General features: G+C 33.9%; 1 protein-coding gene across 4 annotated transcripts in view; it reads left to right on the top strand.

Annotated features, from left to right (window-relative positions):
* vav3a (vav guanine nucleotide exchange factor 3a) overlaps window positions 1–13,604 on the top strand; it is an 80,711-nt gene that overhangs the window by 4,297 nt on the left and 62,810 nt on the right. For all 4 annotated transcript variants that reach the window (XM_088926701.1, XM_088926703.1, XM_088926704.1 and 1 more), the window contains exon 2: window positions 10,785–10,901. In XM_088926701.1, the coding sequence (XP_088782827.1) occupies window positions 10,785–10,901 (117 nt within the window). The remainder of the gene's footprint in view (window positions 1–10,784; window positions 10,902–13,604) is intronic.

The following is a 13,604-nucleotide window of genomic DNA, read 5'->3' as shown; positions in this document are numbered from 1 at the left end:
CACCTGCTGTTGGAAAAAGCTTACATAGTTAAAAAAACAGACACAGTTACCTGGATCTTAATTCTGTTGGGAAAACTGTGTAACTGCTATTCTGAATTTCTTAAATGTGTAAATTTTAAGGAGAGTAATTTCATCTCAAACGTCAAAGAAGTAGAATTCCCATTTTGATTGTAATTTCACGTAAAGTTGCTAATTTTTTCAAACAAACTAAAGCATTTGTCTTCTGATTTTAGAAAAAAAATAATAAGCCATTCCTTTTAAAATAGCTAATGACAAGGTAAACATTTATAGTAAAAGCTTTTACCGTAGTTAAAGGGTAGAACATACTGTAGCGTCTACTTAGGCAGGGAAGCAAGCCACTTTTAGGTTGTATTTTAATAAAATCAAACCTTCCTGCTAATAATCTCTGGAAATTTTCCTTTCATTACGTACAGAGTCAGAGTCTGGAGCAGCTGCCCTTGTAGTCTAATTGATATTTGGCAACTAATGAATTAGTTGAGAAAAGTACAAGTGTAAGCGCTGAAGCTCAGCATTTCCTCATTCTGGTCTACAGGAGCTTTTACGTGCTACAGCAGAATAATGAATACAAAGACCCTGGTTTCAAAACAGTTTTTCTACATTAAGCAAATTCTCACCATAGATAATATGCTATTGTCTTCCCAAGTATATGGAAATTTTGAGGCCTGTAATTAATGTTTTTGTTACAATTGTTCCCATCTTTTTCTCTGCTAACAAAAGGATCTCATTATTGGCTAAATTTGTTGAAAGACGTAGATTTCACTATAAACTGTTCAGGTTCCATGAATTAACTTGTGTTTGTTTTTAGTAATGAAATACTTACATGGAGTTAAGACAGTTTTATAACATTTGCTCTCTATCACATTACAAACTGATATCACAATAGAGCTATTTATATTGTGCTCTTAATAACCAACAATTTAAATAATTGTATTAAATAATAAGCACACTGAAGAATACAGAGGATAAAACAACAAAAAAGTGCCTTTTGGAAAATGTAAATGTTCAGGCTGTATGAGTCTAATGAGGCCCAGTGAGTCTGGGGTGGTATCTGAGGGCTTTTTACAATATTGCAATACATGTAAAAGATCAGTCATCTTGAAGTATGGACGGTCTCAGCCTCCTGTACATTCCTGGATTGTTCTCTTGTTTTTCCCTTTCCTGATGTAGATATCCTGCTGTAAGTTCACAGTTGTTTACGCGTTCTGCCTGCTTACAATTAAACTAAGTTCACCAGACACGCACCCTGCTGTGGAGCATGTTATTGTTAACTTATTTTCCTTATCCTTTTTCCAAAGCAGCTTAATTTTCCAATTATTTTTAACATACTAGTATTGCTACCAATTTATACAGATGGGGGTTTGCTTGAGTACTTTGCTTAAGGACACATGAACAGTTTTCACACCTGTATTTCACCCCAAAACCTTTTAATCAAAAGATTATAACACTACTAGTCACTACTCCACTATCCTCCAAGTTCTCTGGTCTAAAAATGCAATTTTATTTTAATTAAATCAAATTTAATCAAATGATTCATAGAAGTAAATGATCAAGTATCGTTTATTAGTATAACCTTTCACATTATTTTTTTTCAGTTTGAAAGGATGAAGGGCTTTCACTGTCTTGTTAGATAGTACCTTTGGCATCGTTTTAAATAAACTTTTTGCAGATCTTTACATGGTTGACTAGCCATCTTATCATTAGACCAGAGACTCGCACACGTGCAGTGACCTTTCATTTGGTCACCAAGGAAACTGACCTTCAGTCCTCGAGGGATCAAAATGCTGAACAGCTCTGCAATGGTGCTGCACATTTTATTTTCTTAATTAGCAAGGCTATAGATTAAATATTTTAAAATTCCAATTATGGTTTGTGTAACAACACTATCTTGTTTTTTGTAAGGATATAGAATTATGTGGTTTAAGGAAGTTCAAAATTGAAAATGTAGAGAAAAAGGAATATTTCTTATTGTAAGATAAAGAATAATAATACTGTATATTGTTCAAATGGGTGATATATACACCTTAAAGAATATGATTTAGCATGCATGTAAGATCTATATTATAAAAATGTTTGCAGTTCTGATTAATCAAAGCATATTTCCTCTTAGTATTCCTCTTTATATTGAAATAATTCATTGCCTGTTAGTATAATCTCTAAGTTCTGAATTGAGTATTGAACTGGGGAAAGATAGACATTCTCAGAAATTTGATTTGCATTTTGTGTTAAAGGCTCTGTCTTTTATGTTAGGGGATTTATCTACAAATCTCTCCCCTTTTGATGTCAGCCATCTGTTAAAATATCTTAAAATTAACAATCCCATATAAAACGAGAGAAATGTGGTCAGTGTGTAGTCTAAGCATGAAGCAGCATATCACTTTTATGTTTTTGCATTCCTAAGTCTGTTTTGCTGTTTATATTTGAGCAAAGTACTTTTTACGAATTTAATATAAATCCTATATTACATGCTAGCAGTCTGTATATATGCACTAGAAGTAGAATGTCCCTATATGAACTATATACACTATAAGAACTATATGGACAGGCTCAGTAACTTTGGTTCTAATTATAATGAAAGCAATTCTAATTAAAATGAATTTGATGTGAGAAAATATTATTCTAATTGAAGCTGAAAACCACAACTGGGACTGAAACTAGGAAGACAGGACTCAATATGAACTCAATATGTAATGTACTCAAATCAACCATTTTTCATTTTGAATATGGTGTATACAATTTGTAGCAGAATTTTTCTTTCGTGTTTATACATTCACTTTTACTTACAATAATTTGCTGTAGGATGGGGAAGAATAATGCTGAATATTTGCATGACAGTCCAGAGTCATGATAATCAACTCATTTTCCAAATTTAATATTGAGTGCAGTAGTGAGGATGTAGTCCAATTGCTAATGGAATGGGAGAGAAATGTGTTATGCTGTTACTATTTTTGAGAATGGACATTTCTGAAGTGCTACCTATATTCTGCGATTAATAATGTACATACAATGTATAAATATTAATTGCATTTATACAGTATAGTGTTTGATCACAAAAGGATCACAAACTGATTTACATTTAGGAGGGGATCCACTTCATTCACTGCTAAAGTACGTCACCTGCTTGGGTGACACATGGCAGTTGTTATGTGCTAGCAGCTCAGCTACACAGCACATCAGGTACAGAAGTGTGAAATTGCTTCAGAAGTTGCATTATGGGGGAACTTTTGGCAGCTCAGCCTCTGGACAAGCTGAGTGTGGAATTTTAGCAGTACAATGGGGTTAACATATGTTCTACTGTTTTGAACAATGTCGTGGAATGTTGCATTAGGATCTGGAATGACTTCAGTTAAATGTGTTATCCATCATCATCATACTGGAGTATTGGTTTAGAAATGAATCTCCACTGGGAAAAGTGACACCTACTGGACCACCAACAGCAGCAACTTAAGTTTTCCTTAGTGTCCCATGCCAGTACTGACATGAGAAGAGAAGAAAGATTACAAAAGCACGGGATCCGTCAACCCATCTAGCCCGTTTTGTATTTAGTAGCTAATTGATTTAAGACTCAGTCATGGTTCTACAACATGACTGGGTATCTTGTGGAACTGGGCAGCAGTAGGACTGAGCCTTTTTACACAACATTCATTTGATTTGGGAATATTTTTTTCTTTATCATCATCTTATAAATCTACTTGAAGGATAGTGTTGTTAAATCATCCAACATTTACAAACTGACAGTACTTTTCAAACAGATCTATATACTGTATAAATATCACAGTTGAATATTCAAATATATGGTTGGAGCAGTGGTTAGCAGTGCTGGGGCCTTGGGTTCGATTCCTGGGGTGCTATCCGTGTGGTTTATGCATGTTCTCCCTGTGGTCGACTTGGTTTCCTCTGGGTGCTCTGTTTTCTCCCACAGTTTCTCCCTGGCTCCTGTTTTTCTTGCCCCTGGTTTTCTTGTTTCTGTGTGCCCCGCGATGAATTAGTGTCCCATCCAGGGTGTATCCTGCCTTGTTGTTTCTTGCCAGGCTGAAAATGGATGGATGGATAATACAATTTGTACACTATGAACAATCTATGCAATATAAAAATACATTTTTTCTCCTCTTTTTCCCTTTGCATTTTGCACTTGGTTAAATTATTTTGGCTTTGTCTGGAAATTGTTGTCCCATATTCCTTCCTTTCCAGTTCATTTGATTTTTTACTGCATTGAAGCTGGGGAAGGGATATAGGTATAAACGTCTGAAGTATACCCAGAGAACAGCAAATATATTTTCCCTGAAGCACTGGAGCAAGCTTTACTTAAAATAGCTTTCAATTGTCCATTGAAAAAGCAATGTACCTTAGAGTCCTGAAATTAAATGGGTAGTGCTTTGTATAGTTCTGTGTAAAACTAGTGAATTTCTTAAGGACAGCATTAATGGATAATAAACAGTTTTCATTTGTAGTCGATTCTAAGAATACTATGCAATTCTTTTTATCTGCAGTGTTTAACCTTTAACCATGTAAGAAAATTGTCTCTACATGTAAATTATACATACAGTGTATAATATAAGGTCACTACTAAATCATATATAAATTTTGAGACATGATACTGTAATAAAAGGCAATATTTTGTCTTTATCTCTCTCCAATGGGTGTTTTTTTTCTTTATTCCATTTACTGAATGACAGGTTTGTGATTCTATCATAATTTAGCAAGCTTTCTCTATCATTTTTTGTACAAGGCCTTTCATTCAGTGCTAGCACATTACATGTATTATGTGACCTGTTTTTAAATTTCTGTTTAAGCTCTGGTGAGAATTATTATAATTAATTCAAACCACTTTTTCAGAAACAAGCAGGGGGGAGGAGAGATAGGAGCTACAGCTATTTGCCACTGAGAGCACCCAGTACGATTGCTATAGAAGAAACCATAGAAGTCAAAACTTTTAATACATTATTGATACGGTTAACATATGTACTTTATTAATACATTTTTGTCTTCTACCATCACAACAGCTCTTTAAAAACAGGTTTTATTTCACACTGAATTGCAAGGCAAGCAGAAAGATTATAATTGCTCGGAAACTTAACCTGGTTTATACATTCTCTTGTGCTGTGAAATGTGGCTTGGACTGAGAATGCTAACAAATAAGAAAGGACAATTTGACCCATCTAGCTCATTTGGTTTTTTTTAGTAGCTACTTAATCCAAGGATCTCGTCCAGACGTGTCTCATGCCTATACCAGGCCTATACTGTATGCTGTAATTAAGTAATCCCATTTGTGAAAAAGTGTTGAATTCCCTTAAATATTGTATGAGCACAGAAGTAATGTGTTGGATTGCAGCAGCCACTATTAGTGCCTGCCATTTTACCAATTAGAATGCACACAAAAGGTACATTTTCCATTCGCAACAGTGTAAAAATGTATTTATGTACATTGTTGTACAAAAATGTATGTAATTGCTTTTGCTTACTCTGTTTGATTGTCCGAAACCTTTGAACAGTGTCATTGTGTTCAGTCAAAGACACCCATAAGTTTTCTGGATGTTTCTATTGTTTTTCCAATCTTGGAACATTTTGTCGTCAACATGCAGGTATTTGAGTTTTTAATTTTCGAATGACTGCGTTTTAAAAAAGTGTTATTTTCCTTCAAAAAGTAGTTCCTACATTTTTACTTCTAAGGGATTTCTGCATTGTAAATCGTAAGTAACCCAAGTGCTTTTGCTTACATGGTAAAACCAAAATGAAATGTGAGTTTTTACAGTGCTACCCAGAGAAATTAAACATGGATATTTTTATTCTAATTTCTCCTCTTGTACATATTATTTACTGAAGCTGAAAGTGATCAAAAATGTCTCAGATAACATCATGCTACTCTATATACTCGTAAGTATACGAATGAAAAAAATCAAAGAAAAACAATGATAAACTATTTTTGTAAAAGTTAGCTTCTTTTAAAAGCTTCGAGATAGATTACTTCTGTGATCCCTACATTTATTATCAGTTAGGCATAGCATATTGATTTATAAGTGTGAATCATGGATATGTCAATACCGAGTGAATTAGACTGGTCTAGGAATTTTTACATTTAGCTTTAAGTGCTTGGCAGAGTGCTCTTTGGGGCAGCTTTGCCATTGAATATCAGTAAAACAGAGATTATTTAAATGCAGTTGGATAGTGTCAGTTCAGTTGGGTACAGTTTAATCAATTTCTCTGTAAACATATGACCTTGTTTTTCTTACTCAGATGTGCTGTGCTGTAGATTTTCTCTGTTTTTCCCAATGATTTTCAGCCTGTATTCTTGTATGATTTCTCAATGTTTCAAGAGTTTTTTTCTGCCAATGCCAAACGATTTTTTTTCATTATACAGTTAAGATGAACACACTACTCTTTAGACAGGTATAAAATAATAAAAATGTATTTAGTCTGTTACCTATCTATGTGAGTGCTTTAATGTAAAGTGATGACATACTGATTTTTTATGTTATTGGTCTTTTAACCTTATATGTTGGTGGGAGCAATTAAAATATTTTTATATTAAAATTTATAGCATTTAATTTAAGAGTTGGAATAAACTTACACTTTCGTGGCAAGCTTACTTCTAAAATATATCCCATTTTGTATTTGTATACAGTTGCAGAAAACTGGTCAGAGGCTGGAGGCATTCCAGCCATTTATTAAGCATTATTTTCTTTTATTGACAATGAATTTGTATCACTAACAGACAGCTTTTTCTACTGGCAATTGAGTAGCTAATGCAAAGGACCACTTGTATTTGGCACGTCATTTATGTAGGTCTGTCTGTGCTAGTCTTGCTTTCAATTACATGATATCAATAATGAGGATGAAAGGTTGCATTCAGGAAGATGGAGATTTTTTATTTACAGAAAGTGTTGACAGAATATTAGATATATGCGATAGGGCAATAAAAAAGAAGACAAATATAATTTTTCAATTAAAACATTTGTCAACTGCCTTTATCAACACTGATGGTAAAAGATGAACTAAAGAGACTGTGTTATGTGTTCCATTCCACTGTTGAAACAATTCTGCATTTGTCTGGTTCACAATCAGATTTTTCTATTTCGATGGCCTTTTCCAATTTATTCCACGTTGTCTACACAACATGCTCATCCATCAGACACCATATTAAATTTTATGTAAATGTTTGGCTGTTTTCCACTGCGCCTGTAATATGTTTGGAAACAGTAATTGAGCTGTAAATTATTTGTTGTTAGCTTATTTATTAGACCTCACAATTTCACAGGGATTTCCATTAAATAGAATGTACTATATCTACTCATGACTTACTATACGTTAAAAGAAATCACTCCACTGGCTATTATAATGATTATGTAAGGTGACAGTGCAGAGGTACACTGAATTGTCTTCTTTTGATTGACAGATGGTGTCTGTCAAATGTGACCTTTGGTCTTACAGTGCTATTGATTATGTTTTCAAAATGAATAATTTTATCTAAAACCTTTTACTGAACAACTGCGCCAAAGGGTTTGCCAGCTCTGGTCTTTGGAGTCCAGAATACAAGAAGATTTCGACATCTCTATAAATCGTCCACAGCTTAAAGCTGTGGAGGAGGGAGAAAGTAACTGGCTCAGTGGAGGAGTTCTCTCAAGTGAAGAGTTGTGAGGATAAAATTTAAGGATAAACAGAAGACCTAGTATAGATTCATCACTTCTATCCTGAATTCAAGAATTCTAAGCAGTTATTTGTATAAATAAAACAGATTAATCAGAGCTGAGTCATTAAATAATTTTGCAGAATCTCCTACGGGTTTATAAATAGGGTATTACATCATATCCTCGTGTGGAAAAGCAATCACTTGTAGGTGTTTCTTGTAAAAAGGCATCAGTACAATTAACACAATAACTGGAAAGAAGTTGCTTCCTTTTTAAAAAATATATGATTCCTAATTCATAAAATATCATATTGAAATACTCTGTAGCCTTGGTACAAGCAGTAACTGACTGTGCCATTTGCAGTGGTGCACCACTGCAATTTAGTAGCTTTGAACGTAAAAGGCCCGTTTCCTTCAGATAATGATCCTTTGGGGAATTGCAAATACTCTGGGATGTCTGCAAGATCAGCTTTTTTGATAAGATGGAATGCATAATACTGTAAGAATATATTTGACAGTTTCTGTGCCTTATGCTTCATTCTTGTTTTATTGAAAACTTTATTTTTCCAATTGTTTTCCTCTCTGTCGCTACTCTATGGACAATGATGATGATCCTGGAACTGTAGAGTTCATCAAGGGAAGCTTATTGTAAAATCCCAGACATGCCAAAGCAATTATCTTTGTTTCTTCAAAGTTGTTGTTTTTTTTTTCCACAGACCCAGCATGGATACACTTCTTACTCTGGGTTAGGCATGATAGTACCTGAACCTGACACACTGGTTAAAAGGACATTAGTCTGCAGCAGGTCCGACAGATACAAACATAGACACACTCACACTAAGGCCAATTTTCCCACAGTTTAATGTACTAGTGTGACCATCGCAGTTCTGCACGGGCTCGTACCCTCCGCCACCCATTTCGTCCCGCAACACTTGGGACGCGAACCCGGATCTCTGGTGTAACGTAACAGGGAACCAGCTGCATGAGCTAAAGGAGACCTCCCCCAGCCCAGGCAGCCAAGGTCCCTGCTACGCGCAGGGAGGGTGGTGACGTCACTGTATCCGAACTAGCTCTGCTACATTAGTATGTCTCTGGACTGTAGGAGGAAACTGGAACTCACATGGACATAGGGAGAACATAAAACTCTGGGCAGAAAACAGCCCAGGTCCAAAATTGAATCCAGGGCCCCAGTTCTGTGAGGTAGCAATGCAAACCACTGCACCACCATGCTGCCCAATGATATTTTCATATTTTCCAAAAAAGTAACATGGGTTAGTTAACCCTTATTGCTAATATCTAGAGACAAAAGCCATTTGTGGTTATTATTCTTAATCCTCCCTCAAAGGTCTTTGCTAATTTTACGTTCTAAAATACTATTGGTATTATTTTATTAATCATTATAGATGAAGCATCAATTTTCTGTGAGATTCTGTTATAATTTAAATACTGAATAACTCAGCTTCAGCCACAGAAATATTCTCTAAAACAACATAAAGAAAAAGTTCAATGTCTTTTGGTTGGGCCTCCTGCAATATTTATATACAGATAAAATCTATATGCCAAGTTTTGAGATATTCTGTGCTTTTCCTTACCCAACTTCCTCTTGAACTGCTCTCAAGTGCCTTGAACGGTTTTGTTGACCTCATAATAAAGATCACCAGAAATCTAGATACTTCTGAAAATGTTATAACAGTTGCCAGCAATTAGAACTAGTCTTCTTAGATTGATAAAGATTTCTGGGGTTTATCATGGCTGAGATTAGGAATAGCTTCTGATAGGAGGTGAGCAACTAAGATTATTGCTTTCAGAGATTTGGTATGTGTACAATGCTCATATTTTAAACTAATATAGTTTGGAAAATGTAACTGCATAGTAGTATGCACAATTACTCTTCCGTGATTTCGTTTACATTAAATCATAACCTATTAATTCACATAATAAAAAGTAACAGAACATTCTAATAAATATACTGTGTAGCATCAAAAACACTGCCAAACATCTGCAAATATCTTATCAATAGAGCAATAAATTGCATTCAGTAGTAATAGTGTTCTATATGCTGGTGCTCAGTTATTCCATATTTATGCAGAATATGCATTGCTACATAAATTGATTTCATCACACAGGTTAAACAGATTTTATTAATTACCTGATTAAAAATGTATTAGTCTGTAAAGTGTACTGCATTTCAAGTAATGTGTTTCATTGAGTACTAAGGGAACTTTGATGAGTTTTTTTTCAGAATCCTGAATTATGAATTAGGCTTATTGTATTCGGTTTATGAGCATTGTCTGTGTTGTTCTTGCGTTTGTATTTCTCAACAGAATGTGACTTCTGAGGAAAGGTAAAAATGACCTCCTAATGTATGATTTTATCAAATGACATCTTGATGTCAATAAAGCTGTTATAAAGCCTTCCCTGGAGTTAGTGAGTTGAAGCTAAGATGTTTGCTTTTATTTCATATGTTCAGCTGCTTAGTGTATTACAGCGTTATTTCTGTTGCAAGCCGTGATTAGATTGGTGGATTAGATATTGGTACATGCTTCATAATTACTATGTAAATCTCCAGTGTAAAAAATGAACCTTATTAACCAATCCTAGGTATATTTACAGAACATAACCTATTCTATGGTGTTGGGAGCCATTTGGAATAGAATGTATGGGGTCAAAAAAAGAATGAGAGGGCACACCTTTATTTTTTTTTGTAGAATACAATTTCAACACACAACAGAATCTGGTTAAAATGTCCTTAGCACATACTTTCAGTACTTTCAATATTTATTAACATTTTACGGTACAAACCAACTGTTGTGATAAAACAGCAGTGAATAAACAATTACACCAGTACAAAATTTAACAACTGACAAGACAAGTAAATTTAAATATAAATGAACAAAGATAAACTTAGAATTCTAAAAGTGCACAAAAAAGGCAGAAATCTCTGCTTTTCTTAAAATGGCACACAGTGCCAAGATTATGTGAATCACCCATGCCCCTTCAGTGACCTGGGGCCCTAGCAGCTCGATGAGTAAGTCTGATAGTGTTTATTGTTAGATTTGCTTTCATTGTATATCTTGTGACAATGAAAAAAAATGTATTAAATGCTGATAAGATACACTGAGGATACACTTTTTTTTTCTAGTTTCTGTGCTTGAAGAACATCAGGACATTCCTAACAGCATGCTGTGAAATATTTTCTATGAAGAAAAGCGAATTGTTTGAGGCCTTTGACCTGTTTGATGTTCGGGATTTTGCAAAGGTAAGCATACGATTCATTAATATGATTTCCAAAAACATGATCTTTGCCTAAATGCATTGTAGGGAAATTACTTGCACTTGCAAAATTGTATATGCTTTATTTTGGTTTGGCAGTTCTGGTTATTTGATTAAATGTTAAAATTATAAAAAAGTTATTTACAGTACTGTAGGTGTGGTTGAATATTCTAATAAATATATTTTTTCTTAAAATCACTACTGCATTTTAGTGATACTCTATTTAAGCATTTTCCATAGATATTATCATTAATTTTCTCCTTATTTAAGAAAATCTTTTAATTCCTGCAGAATTATTTTAAGTAATTTTACACCTTTGCGATTGTTTTCTTTTTCTGTTGACCGTTAAGGTCCCTGTCCACTCTTTGCTGTAGAAAAACATTTATGACTCTCGTAGCCTGCTGACAGTTTTAATGAAGTCCCATGTTAGCTTTAATTAAAAATGGATGCTATATATTGCATGACCAGGCTTTTTGCTCTGTGTGTGTCCAGTTTGGTTGATAGTTTATTGTGACACATACTGCCTCAATCAGGAAGTGGGTCAGGCAAATACTAAATGGGGGCACTTCTTAGGAGGTAATGCATATTGTGCTGAGAGAGCCTGTGTGACTTGTAAATTAAAGCAGTCTGTCTGGCTAAGGACAACAACACTAGCACATGTACCGATCAATGATGTCCTCAGCTGTAGGTTTTAGATTGTCATTGAGCCACAAAAACGACTTCTGTATAGCTCACTTGTCTCCTCTGGCTGTCTGAAGGGAAGCTTATGATTAAACCGTATATCTGGAAATACTGTTGGGTTTATTGTTTTTGAGGTGAGAAAATTAGCTCAGGAAAAAGAAAAAAATACATCACAATCAGATGTATGAAACTTGTGGTTTCATCTCTGTTTTGTTTTCCAATTAGACAATACATACTTTTGGAGGAATTTGAAATATAGGGCAAAATAAATGCTGGTGCAGCTATTTATTAAGTTGTTTTTATTAATTTTTAATTACTGTAGTTTTCAGTACTTTTGCTTGCCTAAACAGCCTTTTTGAGTGTTTTTTTCACTATTTTAGAAATGCTGCAGTATTACTTTCTCTCTCTCTGCCAACTGCTGCGTTCTGCTTTCCCAAGGTCATCTGTAATCAATAGCATGGTAATCTGTATGGCTCTCACCAGCCCCACTATACCACACTTAAAGATTTTGCTAAATTCTGGGAACCTTCCTTTACATCATGTAATAAGATATGTTAAAATGCTGTGATGGGAGTGCTCTTTACAAAATTCAATCAATCCTGTTGCTTTTCGGATTTTAATGTACAGTCTTATTTGATTATCATTTGCCACATGTGTTTAAATGCGTTTTTGTACCATGTAGATCATATTAAAAAACAATTCAGCTTTTAGAACACTTTAAGAAAGTTATAAAAATATCACGAACCAAATGTTTTCTTATATTGACTTTGAAATGCTTCATATCTTACAGGTTTGTATGTTTATATGTTTAAATTTATATGTATTTCACACTTGATGTTTGATTTGTAATTTTTAAAGTGGAAACCACATTTAAATAGCCTAAAAATACTATTTATAAATAAAGACTTTCAGTTGTCTTTGTATTCCATTTTTTGGGGGGCATAACAATAGAAAATCTCACAACATAAATTGAAACAGATTGTTTAGAGCACGTATTATTTTGTAATAATACCTTTGTAGTTTTTTTTCCAAGAAACATAAGTCTTATCATCTCATTTATTTCTAAGCAGCAAGAGCAATATGAAATCCTGCGTTGAATAATAGTATCGATTCAATTGTAGCACGTAGGCCTCTTGCTAGATGATCAGTTGATGAAATAAATTTAAATTAGCTGATTGGGTCTTAAAAGCAAAACCTTATTGGCTAGCCATCATAATGTTTAAAGTGTACTTTCATTTATATGATATGGCTTTTTTCCATTTTGTCATTCATCATAAAAATGCAATCTTTTTTTTAAAAAAATGCAATCGTTCTGTAGATTTAATGATTTAATAATTTCTTAAGAAACTCTTTTGTGTTTTATATCTGTACTTAACTGTCATATTATATTTCTTATTGCTATGTATAAATGTATATACAAACAGCAGTAAGTTTGAAAATTCAAAGAATTATGTAAATATGTAAAAGCTTCTACTTAATTTCTTCAATAATACCAGCTATAAACTTCAAAGCTGCATGAAGAAAGACAAAGGAATTCCTTTGCAAAGATCCAGCTGACACTTCTAAGCCTTTAGCCTGGTAATTTTTCATCATGATATTACTTCAGTTGTAAGTATTACTTTACATTCAAAACCTTTGCATTGCAGAAAGGTAAAATTACTTCCTCGTTTGAAAGCTTCGTTTAGTTAAGGTAAAACCAATTTTATCTTGATAGCAGCTAAAGAAAGTCAGTGTATAACAGCAACATTTAATTGCAGCCAATAACACCAGGTGGGACCTTTGGAAGAAAGTTCACGGTGCTGTCATCATTTTTAATTGTTGTCATACAGTAAGTCAAATACTGATCTCAGAAAAGAAAGGAGACAGTTATTTTACACCGATGTAGCTGGGAAACGGATATCATACCCACTCCCCATCTATACTTTTCATAAGTATATATCAAGCCATTTAAAGGTATGATACTAAAAATCAAACTTAATAATGCAGGAAATTTCACAATTTCACATCT

The sequence above is a fragment of the Atractosteus spatula genome, chromosome 11, assembly GCF_055471065.1.
Source record: "Atractosteus spatula isolate fAtrSpa1 chromosome 11, fAtrSpa1.hap1, whole genome shotgun sequence".
In the NCBI taxonomy this organism is placed as follows: domain Eukaryota; kingdom Metazoa; phylum Chordata; class Actinopteri; order Semionotiformes; family Lepisosteidae; genus Atractosteus; species Atractosteus spatula.
Note: the sequence above shows the minus strand (reverse complement) of the source record. Positions and strands in the feature narration are given on the sequence as shown.